The sequence below is a fragment of the Notothenia coriiceps genome, unplaced genomic scaffold (genome assembly GCF_000735185.1).
Source record: "Notothenia coriiceps isolate Sejong01 unplaced genomic scaffold, NC01 NC01_scaffold00031853, whole genome shotgun sequence".
In the NCBI taxonomy this organism is placed as follows: domain Eukaryota; kingdom Metazoa; phylum Chordata; class Actinopteri; order Perciformes; family Nototheniidae; genus Notothenia; species Notothenia coriiceps.
Genome location: NW_011364554.1, coordinates 434907 through 455277, shown reverse-complemented (window position 1 = coordinate 455277; position 20371 = coordinate 434907). Strand labels below are relative to the sequence as shown.

General features: G+C 40.3%; 2 protein-coding genes across 3 annotated transcripts in view; both read left to right on the top strand.

Annotated features, from left to right (window-relative positions):
- Positions 1–1512: 1512 nt before the first annotated feature.
- Positions 1513–12483, top strand: slc2a3b (solute carrier family 2 member 3b). Of its 2 annotated transcripts, none has more exons than XM_010788443.1 (11): positions 1513–1686; positions 2193–2322; positions 5766–5870; positions 6371–6531; positions 6833–7073; positions 7713–7875; positions 8105–8292; positions 9153–9257; positions 9347–9448; positions 9539–9742; positions 10453–12483. In XM_010788443.1, the coding sequence occupies exons 2-11, from the start codon at positions 2299–2301 to the stop codon at positions 10693–10695; spliced, it is 1536 nt and encodes a 511-aa protein (XP_010786745.1). In that variant the 5' UTR covers positions 1513–1686; positions 2193–2298; the 3' UTR covers positions 10696–12483. The 2 variants fall into 2 exon arrangements, with proteins under 2 accessions (XP_010786745.1, XP_010786744.1); XM_010788442.1 differs by lacking the exon at positions 1513–1686 and adding an exon at positions 1998–2095.
- A 1740-nt stretch (positions 12484–14223) lies between these two features.
- ephb6 (eph receptor B6) overlaps positions 14224–20371 on the top strand; it is a 35266-nt gene continuing 29118 nt past the window's right edge. Inside the window, exon 1 of the mRNA XM_010788441.1 lies at positions 14224–14344. Within this exon, the coding sequence (XP_010786743.1) occupies positions 14287–14344 (58 nt within the window). The 5' untranslated portion in view covers positions 14224–14286. The remainder of the gene's footprint in view (positions 14345–20371) is intronic.

Genomic DNA, 20371 nt, shown 5'->3' with positions numbered 1-20371 from the left:
ACTATTCTGAAATGTGTAATTCGGCATAATGACTACATTAATGCTTTAAGTATTTTTACAACTTCCACCACTGGTCGAGGTTTGATCATGCTTTGAATATCTCCAGGAACTAATTGTTTACTCTTTCCTTTTTTCACCAAAGTGGCTCATTTCCAGGCATGCATGAGTCAGTTGTCTGAATTCTGATGAAATATGTTTCGTTTTTACATTGATCACAAAAGTTGAAATAGCTGTCACCAGAATGTAATGTGAAAATACACTCCTCTCAATGAGGTCAGATGCTGTTTTAAAAACTCTAACTGGAGACACTTTATCAAAATAGGAGCATAAACGAGTAAGTAAATACTTGATAAAACAGTTTTTAGTTTGGATGTCAATGCCAAAATGTATCTAGTTTGCACTCATTAAGTTAAGGAATACATATTTGTGTCCAACATGGATTGTTATTTATCTTCTATAGTTCACATAATTACATGCATGACAAAATACTAGAGAACCACCTCAAAGTGTTGAATTGAACGGGTAGGTGAGAGTTTGATTGGTAAAAACCTAAACTCATAACTAATCCATAATTTATCACCGCATATTTAAAGGGGGTTAATTATACACACTATAGCTGCTACTAAGGACACAGAGGCCATGTCCTCGAACTGGGAGCTAATTCCAGCTTTAAATATTTGAATTGACTACATTATGCAAAAATAATCCTTCTACAACTCTACGAATTGATTGTGTACCTGAGTGACTGTAATGTTTTTATGCTGGTATACAGTATAAACTGGGTCAGAAAATTCAGATTTTTGTATTACATTTCAAGATTACCAAACCACAGGGTATATTTTATAATCATGGTCTTACACAGGATTGTTTGACCCTTTGAAAATTAATAAATACAGCTTTTTCTAAACTAGAACAAAATATCTTTATATTTACGCTAAATGCTGAATTATCATACAAATCTAGGATCAAACTTGTGATCAAGCTTTCTAATTAAATGAAAAAACGTAAAAAATAATATTTTTTTTATTAAAAGCATTCAAATGTGCACCCAGCCTGTTCACCAAGTGGATTTAGAAATGCCCTTGGCTCACTCGCATTTTTTCGGAGAAGTTGTCAAATTCCAGACTGGGATTTAGGTGGGCTGTGAAGATTAGACATAGTTGATGAAGATTTAGTTGGTCTCCTCGTTTGTTTGCCACCCACTGAGCCGGTCTTATGATTTCTGCATGACCGGGCTTTGTATCTGAACTCCGTGCACATTGCCTTTTGTTCTCGCGCCCCCGGTGGGCAGCCGTCGGGCCAGCAGCAGCACAGAGCCTCCTTTCACCGGCTCCGTTTGTTCCCCATCTCCGCTCCGTACTGTACGCTCGACCGAGCACGTCCACCGCCCCCCCGCCCACTTCTTCATCTGAGCGGATATTGCATCTGCGCTGCTTTCACGGCCATTACGACATGAGAGCCCGAAATTTATCAGCCGTTCTGGAAATGTTGCATGCGCTTTTTACGCACATGGGTATGACTGGGGAGCTTCCCGCGTAATAGTTAAAAGAATAAGGCTGAGGCGTGCAAGTGAACATGTACCACTTGTTATAAAGACAACAATGAAGTGGGTGGGCCGAACATTTTCTGAGCAAAAACATCTTGTCTGATTGAAGATACAGAGAGGCTGGCATGTCCCACATAACGGTAAACGAACATTCATTTTAATCATGCGGTTTTGTCACTGTCAAACAAATGTGTTCATATTTCGATTATATTTCTATGTTATTATTATCACATGATTCCGGATTAAAGTAGCGTTCTTTACGTAATCAATCTTGTTTGAAACGAAATCCAGTTAATTAGAGTATCATCAAATAATATTGAAGTTTCTGCAGCCCATTGAGAAGGTATTTTGAGTAATTTAATTTGAACACAAGGAGTTACATCACTTATTTCCTCATTTGATTTCATGATTAGTGAGAGCAGAAGAGGAGGGTGAACACGGAAGCAAAGGGAGGGGTTACTGTCATTTTGGATACTGACTCCTGTTGAATTCAGTGAGTGCCGAAAAGTGCTCCACTCTGCCTGATCCATTAGGTCTACTGGTCTATCGGTATGAACTTTATGAGAGTTCTTTAGATTGTTAAAACATGTGTTCTGTATCAAGTTACTGAATGTAATACACTATTCTTTTGTTTGTTTATTTTCAGGTTTTCTGAGGACTGTTTGCACAGAGGTGAGGTTTTGTGCATAAGGAATAAGAAGAAAAGTTCCTGTAGTTTTCTTCATCTGAATCTTCTTCTGTGAGCCGCAAAGATGGAGCGGATGCAAGACGAAAAGGTAACTGTTTCTTACTTCTATTGGATTCATGGGTTAGTGGTGTTGTTCTGTTATTTTCCAAACTGTTTTACCTCTAAAAACCTGCACAGATGAGTTTGCCGTACATATTCTGCAGTATTCTTCTCGGGTAGAAACACATTATAACAAGCTTTTAGTTATAATTCCCAGCAGTCCCAGAGGAAGAGCGCCAGTCCTTTTGGTTTGTTTAATTCTGAGCCTGTTTTGTGCCAACACGTCCTCATAATTAAGAGTGTTATTGAAAGTAAGAGGAAAACCTGTATATTTCCATTCTGGCAGGGGCATGAGATGGGAGTGATATACGAGAATTCAGGAGATGACTAAGGCAGGGTGGCAAGTTTAGACTCGTTCTGGGTTTTGGTGTTACTTCATCTGCGTGTGCATTAGAAAGGCATGAGGGAATCGTACCAGTTATATGAAGAAAGAACTGTAAAAGTGCAGCAAAGACTGACAACTTGCAACAGCCCAAATATAGTTAACACTTTAGTGATACCATGCTACACAGTTAGTGTTATCACTCAAAGGGTGAACTTTGAATTGATTGCATTACATCTTTTAGTATTGTAAAGAGTATCTAAAAAGACCAAAATGTGCCTGCTACAGTATCTGTCCTCACAAACCTTCCCTGTGGTTTGGCTTTTGAAACAGTTACACACATTTCATGGCTGTTTCTTAAGGTTTACACATCATGTGTGTTGATGCAACTACCCCCCCCCAAGCCACAAAAAAGTCATGCACTCTAAAAAGTCATTCTTAAAGATTATAGCACAAAATTTGTGTAACCAGAAATGTAAAAAATAAAATAAATATCTTTCCTTTCTGATGAAATTACACTAATAAATGATACTGCAGAAAAGGTGAAATGGAACTGCTGTCACATTAATGATGAAGACACATACGAAAGTTTGATGCAATATTAAAACATAGGGAGAAAGAAAACTTACTTTCTAAAACGGCCTTTGCGAGATATTTTGAATAAACACAGAGGATGGGATGTAGATAAGTTAAATGTGTCGTTTGAGTGTCGAAGGAAAGGTGTGTCAATAATGAGTCTTTCTTCCGGATTTCGAGAGTGATGATGATTAATAATGACACAATGAACCAAACCAAGTATACATGAAACACAACTTTATGAGAATTAAGCATTGGTACTGAGGTTTAAAGTTCCAAAGAAAATAACCTTAATAGATCCCTTTAAAACCTTTTTTTGAGCATTTTATAATATTCCATGGTATTCATAAGAATTACGTCATTGAATTGTGCGTGTACAAATATGTATATACTTTTACCACTTGTAAATGTATTTGTATTGGTTAACATATTAATCATGACTTTTTTAAAGCAGAATGTCATGTTGCTACAACAAAAAACTGTATATTGTAGTACACGGTTGCAGATAATGATGATTGGCTTGGCTTATGCTCCTTAGTGTGCAAATGCAGGAAATTGTGCATGCTGGTACAACCTCTTAATCTGCCGTATTCAATTCTTAAAGTACCTATAATGCACATTGCGCAGTGGGCCACTCCTTAATTAGAATAACTGTTTTAGCAAGAGGCTTAACAATGCGAACGTTTTGTCTAAGTCTTACTCAACATCAGCATGTCACTACAGATGCAATTGGCATGTCTACAACCACACACATTTGTACACAAACAACCACACCCCCACATGCAGTTATCCTCATCAAATCCCCTCTCGTGCAGCGCTACACCCCAGAGACCCCTCCAGGTCATCTGTGCCAAAAGTCAAACATGACATGGAATTTGTTGTTATATGTAATTATTTATCACTTTTTTTGTGTCTCCCTTTAAACGTAACTGTTTTCTTTATTACCAGTCCTCTTTATTTCCCCTTCACTGTCAAATAATCGTGTTTGCAGCACTTCCTGTGTGTCAAACCGTCAAGATGTCGTCACAGAAGTATATTCGGCTTGATTTAGTGTAAGAATATGAGACAAGGCCATGATGTCCCAGAGAAACACGCAGTGACCTGATTACAACTGATTATCACTATCTGCTTATGTGTTGCTGTCCACTGAGTCATTTTTCAATTCCTCCTTTGTGTTTCATTCTGACCTGTGGGTGGGTTTATCTGATAGGAACAGATATAAACATGATGTACTTAAAGCCCATTGTTGGTAGTTTTGTTATCAATAAGGAAGCCTGAGTTCTCAGTGTAACAGATGTAAATATGCAGTGGGGTTTATTTAATTGTTTTTGTATAATCACACAAATTCTGTGTTTTATATTATTTTATTCTGTGTTCTTCATTTTATTGAATGTTAAATACCTGGCAAGGTCGCTGTGCTCAGGACTTTTTTGTTGTGAGGACTTTCCCCCCTATATATTTTATGAATTTATGTAAAGCTGATCGTTTTATCTGTTGTCAGTCATTAAACAGAGATCGCCTCAACTTTACGCTGGCTCGGGTCTCGTCCATTATCAACACAACGTAGAGACCGCTTAACCACACCGGTTACATCAGCAAATCAAATAGCTGATCAGATTAAAGGACAGAGGGTTTGTTTCTAGAGGGGGGAGAGTCTTTCAACTGCCTCTTGATTTCCCTCAATGAACGCACTGTTTTGTGACGTTTGAAGAGTTATCTGTGCAGATAGTTATATCATGTAAACATTGGGACAGAGCTCATTGTGCCTGTCTTTGTGTCTGTTTGCTGACTTAATTAGGATTACAAGTTGTGTAAAACAATGTATTAATCATGAATGATTCACTCGTCTTATAGTGTCGAAACAGGGGCGGATTTGGAAAACACTGGATGATTAAAATGGATTTCCTTTCATTAATGATCCTGTCTGGATCAGTAGACTTGGAAAGCAAATAATGACCTTTGTAGGGGTTCCCAGAAAGCTGTTGTAATGCGGTTAATGTAAAGAGATGTAGTAACTAGGCTCCTCATTTGGCATGGTGCCGCCACATAGTAGACTTGGAACCACAACTTCACTTAAACCCATTTCTCAGTTCTGCTCTGTTGGAACTGTAAAAAATGGCAAACTCCTACATGCCGTGCCACACGAGGGATTATCGTCAGGTGTATTAGCTTGTTATTATGAGCTAAGCCCACTTTAATTTGAACCCTGCAGGGAAAAGCACTCACAATAGGATTCATTTATTCTCTCTGGGTTTCTTTAGCTTCTTAGCCGAGAAATACCTCAGAGCTGCAAAATCATGGATCCTGTGCAGTGTTGTGAAACCTAGCTTTCACAGTGCTACAAGTGACAGACAACTGAAAACAGGGACTCATTGTGTTTGTAGTTACCAGTGTCAATATAAACAACAGGAGCTTTGTAGAGCCAGGGACAGGACATGTCCACCACACAAACTGAGGGGGGGGATTGTCCATAAACTCCATCCGCTCATTGTTTTAATCCTTCATATCGCTCATGACTTTTTCTCTCTCAACAGCCGCCGAAGAAGGTGACCCTTTACCTGCTCTTCAGCGTTTCAACAGCTGTCATCGGCTCGCTACAGTTTGGCTACAACACCGGGGTCATAAACGCACCAGAGCAGGTGTGTGTGTGTGTGTGTGTGTGTGTGTGTGTGTGTGTGTGTGTGTGTGTGTGTGTGTGTCAGTTGAATTGTGTAATAGACCTTTAATGTTTTATGACAGCGGGGACAACTATTATGAGAGAGATGAATAATAGATGCCATTTTATATCTTCTCCCTGTTTTGGGATATTAATATTGCAATAACTTAAATGACACTTTTTTAACGCCAATTCTGGGCCTCGTTTTAGGACTTTCATGTTGCTGTTCGGATGTGGTTTTGCAAAGAAGCCTAGATACAGTTAGGGTGCTGGACACGATAAGACTGCTCTCATTTGTGACCACAGCATTGCAAGGTGGCAATGCTAAAAGCTATACTGCCCTCATGTGGATGTGTCAAAAACTCCCAATGAAGCATGAGCTCTGACATCAGTTACACACAAAATGAATAGTTTTGATTGTGAACTTTGACAAACGCTTACTTCGATGCAGCCATTCATCTCTCTTTTTCTGTGGGTTGACAGAAACTGCGTAGGTTTTTCCAGAATGTGTCGATGGAGCGGTACGGGGAGCCTTTCAGCCCAGGAACCAACACCATGGTGTGGAGCTTTGCAGTCGCCATCTTCAGCGTGGGAGGCATGGTCGGGTCCTTCTCTGTCGGAGCCGTTGTCACCAAATTTGGCAGGTAAGAACATCGGGAGTAAACAGTATGGTGCAGTAAATGGTTTCATGTATGATGGCAGTTAATCAACCGAACCCTTACTAGTTTTTAAATACACTTTTCCTTATTGTAAACTCCACAATTTGGTTTTAAAGCCTATCTTCAGTTTTGGACTGTTTGTTTGACAAAATCAGATGTGAAAACTTCTCCTTTGAGTCTGTGAAATTGTGATAGAAAAGTTTGCATTATATGTAATTGGTCAACATCATCTGCAGTACTCACCCACTAACCATGTCCTTCTTCCCTCCTTGTCTCTCTTCTTCAGGCGTAAGTCCATGCTGCTTGCTAACATCCTGGCTATCATCGGGGGGGGTTTCATGGGACTGTCGGCCCTGGCTCGTTCTTACGAGATGGTCATCGTGGGGCGGTTGATCATCGGTGTGTTCTGCGGTCTCTCCACGGGGCTGACACCCATGTACGTGGGTGAGATCGCCCCCACTGCTCTCCGAGGAGCCTTCGGCACGCTGCATCAGCTGGGTGTGGTGATTGGCATCCTGGTGGCACAGGTATGATGTGGTGATTGTGCGGTACTGAGATACATTTGTTTTGTTTTTTATTTATTGTGCAAAAGCTCTGGATTTCTGCAGAAAAACGTGAATTTGTGAATCAGCTTTGCTTGAAGAATTCAAGCAAGTGCCTCAAAATCAATGTGTTGCAAAACTTTTCACATTATTATTTTTCACCCCATAAATGTTTTTCAAAACTTTTATAAGCGTTAGATGCTGTCATGTGACCTACAGATCATCATAAGGACACATTACGGACAATAAACAACATTATCAGCTCTCTTTTAGTACAAATAATATTTTTAGTCTGTTGGGAAGCTGTACAATATATAAACATATTATTAGCTAATAATATTAAAAGCATCTTTTCAGATTATACTGTAGAAATAGAACCTATCCCTTTTTAAAGTATTATTTTAACCATATTTTTCAGAGCATACTCAAATCTCTCCCATCTCTTAGTGTTTATTATAATATCAATGTAATAACATAAAACTAGGAACAGAAACTACTACAAAAAAAGTGGTTTGACTTTAACAAAACATGGTGTCCTGGAGAAGAGCTGCGAGGCTTGTTTGAGTTCAAATTAAAGCTCAACTCATTATAAGTACTTCATCCCGTGTTATTGATGCATTTCAGATCTTTGGTCTGGAGTTTCTGCTCGGCTCAGACTTTCTGTGGCCTCTGCTTCTGGCTCTCACCATCCTGCCGGCCATCCTGCAGAGCATCCTGCTGCCTTTCTGTCCTGAAAGCCCCCGCTACCTGCTGATCGTCCTCAACCAGGAGGAGGAGGCCAGGAAAGGTCGGTTTTGAGACGTTATGCAAACGAGATTGCAACATCAGGTTTTAATGAGACTGAATTTAGAATTGCTCTTGACATTTTAATGAACCTTAGATGAAGCACGGCCCTGCGATTTATTAAAGTTTTACAACATAATGTTCTAAGACCCTTCCAGCCTTACTTTACACCATATTTGCACAATAATGTACTTACTCCCTCTCCTTTCATCCATCCCTTCTTCTCTCTGTAGCCATGGTGCGTCTGCGCGGCTGTGAGGATGTGAGCGATGATATTAATGAGATGAAGGAAGAAGGGATGAAGATGGCCTTGGAGAAGAAAGTGACCATCCCTGAACTCTTCCGCTCCCCAAACTACCGCCAACCAATCATCATAGCCATAATCCTGCAGCTCTCCCAGCAGCTGTCTGGTATCAACGCTGTGAGTAAACACCATATCCTGTCAGGGAGCAGAGTGTTATGGATATCATTATATGATAAGTGTCCGTCACTACATCTCTAAAGGAGCATTTACTGAAATTATACAAATGTGTCTGGCACCCACATGACGAGAGACGCTACTCTGCTCCAGGCAATGTTCGATTGAGCGGAATAATTTAAGCCAGTGGGGTCATTGGAAAGAGACAAACAAAAGTGGTATTCGATAGGTTTTTGTTAATAAGGTCATGTCACCAGGCTGACTGAGTGTGTTAGCGTCCCCCCCCCTCTGACCTGACAATCAACAGTAAAGCTGCGGCAGCCCGCGGCAACATCGATTTAATTGACAGATATTCAACAGTCGTGACCCCGCCCACTCATCAGCAGCTAGTAGCACCAACTGTACTAAGCTATATTTAATGGAATACATGACTAGATGTAATGTGAAAGAGGTTGCTTGAAGTCACAAACCTGATGTAACTATAACCCAACTCTGCAAATCCTCGGAAGTTTACATAGCATTTTAGGGTCAGTTAGCTCACTATTTTTGTTTTATGGCCCACAACCTAAATCGAAAAGTACAAAAATCATCTGCTCCCAAATCCAAAACTTGAGAGCCATCAACTGTAGCCATATCTTTAATATCATGAGAGACCACTCACACCACAGCCACCCCTTGATCTCCACCCTCCCCTCAGGCAGGCTCAGAAGCACATGGACCCACAGGCTAATAAAAAGCTGAACCCATCCCCAAAAACAACTAGCACCCTAAGAGCAATTCCTCACCTAACCTAAGTTGTAATGAAAAAGATTACCGTTACTTTTCTTTACTCATACTAACTCTTCGTCTTTCTCTCCTATTAGGTGTTCTATTATTCTACAGGTATATTTGACACAGCTGGTGTCACTCAACCCATCTACGCCACCATAGGAGCTGGAGTTGTTAACACCGTGTTTACTGTAGTTTCCGTAAGTGTCTGACTAAACATTTGTTCTTTAGATAAAAGGTGTGGTTTACATTATTATTAATATTAACAATTTCTTTGTTTTAAATCCAGCTCTTCCTGGTTGAACGGGCGGGGCGAAGAACCTTGCATCTGATTGGTCTGGCAGGAATGGCTTTCTTTGCCCTCATTATGACGATCTCCCTGGTTTTGGTGGTAAGTGATGTTTGCTTGCTACCTCTTGTTCTGTGAGCTTAAGAAAACAACATCTTCTTGTACTCACTCTTTGTTTCTCTGTCTGAGCAGAAGGCCAACCCGTCTCTGAGCTACCTGGCCATCGTGGCTGTGTTCGGCTTTGTTGCCAGTTTTGAGATGGGTCCAGGTCCAATCCCCTGGTTCATCGTGGCTGAGCTCTTCTCCCAGGGGCCCCGGCCTGCTGCCATGGCCGTCTCCGGTCTATCCAACTGGACCGCCAACTTCCTCGTGGGGCTGGGATTCCCTAAACTTGAGGTAAGAATTTTTTTTACGTCTTTTACATGTATTGACATCAAGATACACTTAATGTAGAGCCACCTAAGGTAAAAGTAGACATAATGCAGAAGGGCTCATACCATGAAAATATAGATTATTGGAGAAAATAATTCATACATAATACATACATTTTTCATCTCTAAAATGTTGCAGGTGGTAGAGTTCGGGCTAATTTCATTGACTTTATAAACAGCAGTATCATCACATATAATGATATTTTTTTTTAAATATATAATAGTTGATTAATATGTGTGCTGGAATACATTATTTCATGTTAGGAACAAGATTTCTATCTTCTATGATTTTGAATCTATTCCTAACTTCCATTACTTGATTTTTAAACGCTGAGGACCACCGCATGCTCAACACAGAACTCATTTTGAATCAGGAACCGTTTTGAATCAAAGTGTAATGATGCATCAAATTGAATCAAATCATGACATACTTAAAGATTCGCACCCATGTTTGTTTTTATTTATTAGAATCTGAAAGTAACTGGCAACAGTTATTAACAGATTATAGTGATGTAAAAACAAGAATATTTCCCTCTGATAGTATAATGGATTAGGAGTAGAAAGTACGTCAATCTCAAAAAGTAAATGTACTTAGTTACTTCTCATCACTGCAAACATTTTCAGAAGTATGTGCAGTTTGAGTCATGTAGTTACCTCTCTCTCTTCTTCCCTCAGGAACTTTGTGGTCCTTACGTCTTCATCATCTTCATGGTCTTCCTCATCCTGTTCTTCATCTTCACCTTCCTGCGAGTACCAGAGACCAGAGGCAGGACCTTTGACGACATTGCTCAGGGATTCGCTGCCAGCGCAGGAAAACCCTCTGCGGTTCATGAGCCGATGGCCGTCGGCCTGACCGAGGGAAAAGAAGGTCCTCCAACCTCCCCCACAAGCAGGGTCCCCATGGTGGATCTTCCTTAGAAAGAAGAAGTAAAAGAAATCCGGACACAACACAGACAAAAGGTTTTAAACACATAGATATAAGAAGCTATATTTCGTCACAAACATGCTTTAATAATTGACAGAGTTCCCTGTAATCCTGCTTTAAACATGGGCCAAACTTAACTGAATTACTAGTACTTAATAATAGTTGACATTCCCATTGCCAGCCCCACGCATACTGCCATATAAGAGGATCAACATATGTTCAGCCTTAAGTCCCAGGTCTTCAGCTACCCCCATGTTAAAAGGTTGTGGGATTTGGGGGGGTTTATGTATTGAGGTCAAGCTTGAAAAGCTGGTTTTGGATCCTGGTAGTTTGACCCAAAAAAGAACGACTGACTTGCTGTCCTGTCTGCATGCCTGATGTGCCTTGCTGCCTGGGGGAGGGAGCCATGTTGTCTTGAGTAGACAGAGTGAGTATAGAGGTGTTACAGCAGCCCCTCTCCCATTTAAGTGTGCAAGAAAGCACTATAAACTTAGAATACAAATATTTAAGCAGAAATAATTAACACAGGTCTGTAAATTACAGCTGTCTGCATGAACCACGTTGTTGAGGTGTAGGCTAACAAACACTGTCAGGCCTTAAAGTCTGCTCAGGCTTTCTGCTCCTAAAAAACCCAACCTAACCTCCGTTTTCAACGATTTCAGCCAGTATTTTGTAGTCGTTTACAGTAAGCATTACAACCTTAGGATAAAAAACTCAGGTGGCTACATTTATCATCACTGTACTTGAAACTCTCTTGACATCAGTATGAAGCAGTAACTTCTGCATCCTAGGCTAACAACATCATATTGCCATCTCTAAAATAGCGTTACATTAAATCAAGTGCTCATCAGTGTTAAACAGTCATTTGTGGTAAATGTTTTGTATTGAAACACTTTAAAATCGACTGATAACTATACGTATCTAACATGAAAGATATTAGATATTGGAAAATATAACATTGATGATATTAACCAAGAGGTATAATGTTGAGTAATAACACTAAATGAATTGTATTTATTTTAGTAGTTAACGCACAAAAAATGCCTTATTGATTGTTGTTCTTTCTAATTTTCTGAAATTATGTACATAAATATTGTAGAATCTTCAGTAACTGAATCAGGATAAACTATTACAACATAGTACACATGCTTATATATGTTGTGTCAATGTTTGTACAGTTGTACTTCTTCTTGGATGTGGGCACACTCATATGGAAAACATTTTCAATGTTTGAGCTTAGCAGCATTTTATTTGCACTTTGGCAGTCGGACTAGTTTGTAATAATTGTTTATATTGTGTGTTTCTCTGTAAATATAATGTATGCATTAGGATGTTGGGTTGTGCCTCATAATCCCGTCTAATCTGCTACATTTACTGATTTGTCTTGCACTGTCACTATGGTGGATGTCACTGTGTTGCTTAATGGTAAACAGAAGTCAGGGGTGTTAAAGCTTGAGTGTGCGTGAGAGTCACAGTATCATAATGTATGCCAGTTATAATATTAGTGACACTTGCTTTGAGAAACTAAAAAAGGAAATAAAGTTGTCCATCTTTAAGGGAATGTGTGACTTGAATTATGAATTATTTTACTGTCTGTAATGCTCGAGTCAAAGCAATGAATGTTTAATGTGATTGCAGTCTCTGTGCTAAAGTGAGAGTGTGATTACTGTGGCAACTCCATTTCCTTTTCTGCACCGTGGCTAAACCTCAGTCAGCTGTGCTGTTATACACTGTAGAGCTAACCAAACCTCAGAAACATTGAAATAAAGCCATAAGTTAAAGAACAGAGTTCCGTTTCTCCCTGCGGCTGCTGCTGCTGAACAGTTTGGTTTAAGAAGAAATGTATTCATGGTTGTGATGACGCTTTTAAGGAGTGAATGCGGGAGGAGTTTTGAGGTCAGATTTCGTCTTGGATCACACAGCTTCAAAAGCCAAACCAGAACACATGTAGAGACGCGAGATAATAATTACCTCAGAGGAATTCCCCTGAAAAGACGTACTAACATTGCTGCTTCTAAAATTACAGGTCGTGGCTGTTGTTTTATGGGGGAAGTGATAAGTGAGATACTGTTCAATTCATTTCTTTAGGAAGGACACCAAACAAACTGTAATGTCTTAACAAAATGATTTATAATTGGTTCCTAGGGCACATGGTGACAAAATAACCGTACGAAACCTAAAGTTTACTGGAGCTGCGACTCGAGTAATCAACTTTTTGGGGGGGGTTTTGGACTGACAGAACACTTTTCTTTCCTAATATTTTACAGACAAAGCTTCTATTGGATGCTATAGAAAATATGAGTTAGTTGCAGCCTTAATTTCCCAATAACAGCAGAACAAGAGTAGCGGGAAAAAATATCACATTTGTGATGCTGGAACCAGTAGGGTTTGTCCATATTTCCTTTAAAGAAATGAAGTAATAGATTGAGCAAAAGTTACTGATAAACAGATTAATCAATCTTTCACTTCAGCTCTAAAAAACAGACACTTTTTATATAAAGTGGCACAGGGAATATGTGCTTTCAGGACCAACTGAAAACTGATTAAGAAGTTCTAAGTCCCGGCTTAATGATGGGAGGACCGGCGTGATCCATTTGCCTCTCCACTCTGCTTCTTGGAGCAAAGAGCCCAGGGTAAAGGGCCCCCGGCTGGCTGGGAATGGGGCCATCTAATTGTGTCAAGCCAATAGGCAACATCTCCCTGCAAAAGTCTACTGAAGTCTCAGTCAATGCAGTGAACTGGGGCATGAAAGCCCATCAACAAGCTGCAGTACTGCGGTCTGACCAGCGAGTGGCGTGCATGAGCCAGAGGGGCTCAGCTCTGTATATTTGCATGCCTGTGTGTGAGTGCGTGTCTAGAAACTGTCTGGATGAGCAATCCTGGGAGGCGAGGAGTGTGTCTGAGAGACGGAGGGGGAGGATGGAGGGCATCCAAAAATGTGTCCAAATGATATTCCTTTTCCATAAAAGGTAGAACTGAGAGGGATCCAAAAAAAGGAAAAGAAATTGGGCACTCTCACATGCCACAGCTTGAAAAATGCAAGTTAGCACAGTGTCCAGATATTTGAGGGATGCCACAGTTTGATGCACAGTCTGCCAGGCGGCCCGCTGAAATTGGTGTGAGGCGTTAGGGGAGAGCTGGAAGTGATGTCGTTAGACATGTCTAGACAGTTGTTTTAAAGACTGGACTAACTAGTTTATTCATTTTTCCACCTCCCTTTCCCTTTGACACTTTTTCTTGTTAACTCTCTTTCCTTCTTTGTCTCTCTCTCGAATATAAAAAAACTCTCACTCTTTCTCTCTCCACTCGTTTCTCTGACAACAGTGTTTTGTTTACTTCTCTGTTGGCACTGCGCTTATTGTATGTGCTGCTCTGTAAATATTTTTCGCCTTTCCTCATCCATCCTCCCCCTCTCTTTTTCTCTCTCCCTCTCTCAGATAAAGGGAGCAAACAGACTCCACCCCCTCTCTCACCCCCTGCTCCCTCTCTCTCTCTCTCGCTCACTCTGTCACACACACTCACTCTATCTACTTCTTTCATGCTCTCTCCCTCCCTCTCTCTGTCAGTGTCATTCTGTCGTGGAGATGTGGAGTGTCTTTCTGTCTCTCTGTCTGTTTTTCCAGCCTAACTCAGCTGAGGAAGGTAAGACTTTCACTTTTACTTTATTTTGAAAATGGTGTGTGTGTGTGTGTGTGTGTGTGTGTGTGTGTGTGTGTGTGTGTGTGTGCAAGGGTAGCAGGACTGGGAGTTTGCACAGCGCTCCCATCATGTGCTCATAATAAGCCCACAAGTGAAGGATGGACACTTGGTATGCTTCTGTTAAAGAGCTCTAAGAATGTCGCTCTCTGGGAATGCTGGGTACTTTGGCAAATCTGTGAAGCTGTGGCACGAAAGGCCCAAACACCACGAGAAAGTCTGATTCATTCAACATTTTTATGGAAACCACCTACAGCTTGGGAGCCTCAGAATAATTACCACTTTTCCCCCTTTACTTCTACCGCCCTGTGTGCATTAGTTTGTGTGTTGTGTCTGAGTGCATCTCTATGTTTGCATGTGTTTATGCAGATGCTTGCGTGTGCCACTGTGGAAGCACTTCAGATAAGACTTAGTTGGCATGGAAGTGCCAGGTGCGTGCCGCGGCCTAACAAGCTCTGGCAACAAAAGAATATGGAAATGTGGGAGACAAATGAATAATAACTTGCATAACTTGTTTCTCTTTGCCTATGTATTTGGCACCCCCTCCCGGGCCTTCATGTCACTCATAATCTCACAGATGTGACAGCACGAGACCCCTGTCCCCTCTCCGGTACTGTTATCAGTGCCCCTTATGTCTCCACAACCTCCTCAATGAATGTGTTTGCAGTTAACGATACACACTTTGTGGAAATGTCTTAAAAAGTGCAGTGAGTGAGCGAGTCTGGAAAAGCTGAATTAACTCCATCTATTAAGTGGATTTCAGATCAGAGTGGGCTGGCATTAATTTGATGACTCGATGAAACTCTCTTGAAGTGTGTATGCGTGTAGCTGTGTGAGTGTGTATTCTTATGTGTCTGCCTATACATAGCTCCTGCTCCTACATCCTCTATCCAACACTTGAGAGGGTTTCAGCAGTCAGCACGCAAATTATTTTCAAAGGAATTGACTGCACGATGGAAAGAGCTGCACCTGTTCACGCTCATCTCCCATTGGCTTTAGTTTACTGCGAGGTGTGTGTCAGTAATAGTCTATAACAGAGGTAACTTATATGTCAGCCTCATACCACAGATTTGAGCTGTGTTTGTAACAGATGGCCTGGACTAAGATGAGACAGAATGATAGAGAGGGAGAGAGGCGGCCCAGCGTTAGTGGCCTACTGACTCTGTTTGTGTAATTGAAATAGAGCTCCTCATAATACAGTATTAACCCAATAGTATGACCGTCCGTCCATATAAATCCACATAAATTGAAACATCTAGTTATGTCACAAAGGGAGGATTTGGCATCTGCCTCAGCTTTCACCGCTGTAGAAGTCTGTCTGGACTGACTAGCTAGCTATCTGATATGATTGCTGTCTGTCTTTAAATTGTGTATTGTCTGTCTACTGTATCCACCACTCACAAACTCCTTTCTTGTATGCTTTCACACCACAAACCATGAATAAGTTCAATGTGTGCCTTATTTCTTGCTGTTAAGAGTATACAAGATCTGCCTGCATGCAGACAAACTGCTGAGTGTTTGAGTGACAGGGTGCGATTTATCGCTCTAACTAGCTGCCTGTAAGTGTTGAAGCAGTCGCCCACATGCATTGTTGATATGAAGTACTGATATGAAACCACATGGTGCACCTTTTAATTGTTGGGTCAGTGTCTAGGATTGCATGTTCACATTGCATGTTCACATTGCATTAACACACCGCTCTGAAGGGAAGGGCTGCGCAGAAGGCACACCTGATGCCCCCCCAGCACTTCCCGTCAAGGATGAGTAAATTAATAGTGATACTCACTGAGCTATGCATATCCTCGAATTAACCTTGTATCATTAGTGGAGCCTATGTCATGCCCTGAAAAGGAAATTAAATTAGATTTCGCCAAAAGGCAACAGTCGGCACAAACTGTAGACTAAAATGTTTACCAGTTACAAAACTGATTTAATGTTGTATGACTTTCTCTGAATAAAAGTCTGGAGAAAAGTTGGTTGTGAAAAGTAACTAAAATACTCCAGTAGGCTACTGCACTTGAAGAGAGGATATTGTGCTTTTTTATATTGATTTAATTTATCTGATTTTGTACTGTTATTAAACCAATGGTTTCCAGTGTTGGGCAAGCTAGCCAACCAATACATTAGTTTGCTTTTTTACACATAAGGCCATATTCATTGGAAAGGTTAACATCACTTTACTCATAACTAACGCTGAGCAGCAAAACTAAGTAACGCGTTTCATTACTTGTTTTATAACTTCCGTTACTTCCCAGCACCGTAAATGATGTAAAATCACCTGTTGTGTAACAATTAAAAACAAAACACAAATATGTTGCTTTGAAACATAAAAACAAAGACAGTGTGTTTTGACAAGTAGTCAAACTATTTTAAGATTTAAGATTCACTTACCATCCAGCAACTAGCCTAGTCCCGGTGACTGCACACAAACCCCGAGGAGTCTGGACTTCAGCTTCACGGCTATACCGCCTTAAATGTTGAACAAACCTTGGTAAGTAACTCCTGACATTAAGCATACCCGTGGCTAATGTTATTAAGAAAGCGAAGAACATATAACATATAAAATAGGTAAACTGTATAATGACCAGGATTCGCATTTCGCAAGGTTTAGGCTGAAGCTAACCGTCTCCACCGCCTGTGTCAAGACAGCACCACCGGAACCGTCTATCACATGAAGGAAAAGAACTGCCAAACTGATATTAAACACCACCAATACATTTTCAGGAAATTAAATTGGAAACAGAAGATAAAAAGACAGTGGTGTAACTCAAGTTCTGTAATTAGGTACACTTTTGAGGGACTTTGCTTGAGTATTTCAACTTTGTTCTACTTTGTACTTCTACCTAGGGTAAATTGTGTACTTTTACTTCACTACATGTAGGCCCATAAGTAGGCCTATACTCTAAAATAAATGTAGGCTATAAGATTCACAAGCAAATGCAGGCAGCAGCAGACAAAGTAATTACAATTGACTGCACCTTTACCAGCTTTGATAACACTTTAATGCATCAATAATTATAATTCAAACATATAATGTTATTCTGAAATTGGCCAATCTGCATAATGGGTACTTTTACTTCGGGCACTTTAAGTATATTGGAATCTCATACTTTTGTACTTTTACTTGAGTTACATTTTGATTGCAGGAGTTTTACTTGTAACAGCGTAAACTGCACTCTGGTAGTTCTACTTTTACTCAAGTAAAACATCTGCGTACCTCTTCCACCTCTGGAAAAAGAAAACAAAAAATCAGCTCTAAACCCACACAATAATTATATTTGATCAGTTAAGGTAAAATATTTTGCATAGAGATTCTTGCATTTAATAGTTAAATATAGATCCACTATTGACAACAATATTAGAAAGTTTTAATAAATCAGATTATGTACCTATAGGCCTATTGTCTGCTAGTAAATGAAATAAAATACAAACATGAAACTTAAACAATGCTGATATTATATTTGTAGGTATCATTGCAACCATTGGCCTACTAAAAGTTGGCCTTTTAGGATTTAAAGATCAACCTCCTAGTGCTCTCTGGTGGACACACTTTGTTATGAAGGAACGAAGTTACCTCAAACCCATTTTGGCAGTACAAACTTTGAGCAATGTTGACATTCTCACTTTAAGGTCATTCAGACCATCCGTAGTGCTGTCGATTGTTTCTGGCTTACTGGATATTAATTAAGACAGATTACTATCCTTGATCCTGGGTGTTGTAAGCCGCCTTCTCAGGACATGATGAATTAGAGAAAGTGTGATAAGAAAATAAATGGCATGCTTCTCACAGTGGGAGTGCAGCAGGACGGATGCCACTAACAGCCCTGAAAAGCTTCCTGTCTGTCCCTCCTGAATATGCACCGAGCTGCAGAAAGAGAGAAATCACATGCTGGTGTGAAGTGGAGTAGGCAGCATCCCCATAATTTACACAGCAACACTACACTGTGACCAGGCGTTATTTTTAGCAATGTTTTTTTGCATGTAATTTTAAAAAGCAACATCATTTTCGAAGGGCCGTTGGGAACTCTATAATTCCTCAAATGACTCACATACGTATCTGCCATTTGAGATACCAGAGATTGACGCTTGATGCTTTGAGTCAGTCAGTGTCGAGGCAGATAGTGTCACAGAAAATACGCCTGTGCAGACAGGCAATGAGTTTGGGCCAAAATGTAATTGAAAGATGAGCATGTGGCATGGACTGCTGGGACAAAGGAATGTAGTATGGCGTTTTGAATTTCATATTAAATCTGCACTTGGCAGTCTGCGTGTTGGCAAAGGACTAAACAGCGTTAGATCAAAGGTTGATTGTTAAAGGATCAGTATTCAGAATGACACAATGAGATTACAGTGAACTGATCTCCTCAGATTTACATTCCTTCTTCTTAGTGGCTGTTAAGGGTGGAGATGGTAGTGAAAATGTAGCAGGTTTTGTGACTTTCAATGGAACCGTTTGTATTTTTGGGCCTTAAGTTTTGATTTTATATTTCTGTTATGCACACATGACTTTTATCCAGCACATTTTTGTCTTATTACATTTGAGTTCTTTCTTCACAAATCCAAGCATTACTGGGTCTCAAATACATCACAAGTATGTGTCTAAAATGTTTTCCTGTAATCAAAGAAGAGAGTGATGTCAAGGAATGTACATGAACGTATTTGGGTAATATGTTTGATCGCAGATAATTACATGAGACTGTTACCACTCTAACAACAACTGCACATAAAGAATGTAAACAGGAAAAAGATAGCCTGACTATAACAAAATCTGCCTTCAGCTTTAATCCCCACTGATCAACGTGTTGGATCTCATTTGTTTGTTCGAAAATATTCTGGCACACGACACCCAGTTAAACTTCAAATGGTCGTTTTTACATTTCTGTTTTTATATGGATAAACAAACAATCTGTAGCACGTTTATTTGTGAGCTTTTCATCCACAGGAAGATATTGTTACTTTGGACAGAACCCCCTGTTTCCAGTCTTTGGACTAAACTAATGTTCGCTTCATATTTCACCGACATGAGAGTGGTGTCCTCCTAAAATGAGTCCGAACTATTCTTTTCTTTGAAGCTATTTTTTAAATGTGGCCACATCATTTCACTTCTTGTGAGTACAACCAAGTGTCAAAGAGAGTCTGTCTGAAAATGTGGGTTGAATGTTTATTTAAACAATGTTGCATCGCTCTCTATGACCTTTTACTCTGCCTTCTGGGGTAGGCGTTTATAAAAACGAGGTCAGAAAACACGTCATACAAAACTCGTTGTTTTATTAACCCGGCTGTATCTCATAGCAAAGAGATATTTCCCAAATATTCAATTATTTCTTAAGATGCAGTTCCCCAGAACCATAATGATGTTATTTTGCAAAAGTCTTGTAATCAAAAGTCTTTCAGTTTTCGTCCTCCTACCTGTGCCTGTTGCTGCTTGTTTGTGCAACTCATTGCAGACGTTGCTCTGTCATCTAACCTGGTTTAAGTGCTGTTTGTTGCAGCTGCACTTTCATTCAGCTTAACCACCAGAGAATATTTGATAACTCCCTTTGACATGTGCATGCTTATTTCTGGAATAGCGTTAATCCCCCTCTCTCCTCACTCCTCCACCCTCCTGCTGCCTCCCTGTCTTGGCGGATCACTCTCTCGCTGTGGTTGTTTGTAATGATGGCTTGGTGTGGGCCCTATCCTTCACTGACTGTCTGTGGGTAGGAGCATCTGGAGAATATAAAGAATGGGTGGAGATGGGTGGATAAGTGGACAAAAGACAAAACATGACTTGACTACTGCTGAGAACACTTTCCTGCACTGTGGGAATTTTTCGTGTGTGTTCCTGTTAGGCTACCCGCTGTTACCCGTGAGATCAGTGACTGTATAGTCTTCACTTTTGATGTTAAGGCATATTACACTCTCACACCTCTCTGGCCTGCGTTAATATTAACACAGACATTTTTTGCTGGGTGAGAATGGGGCTCTTTTACC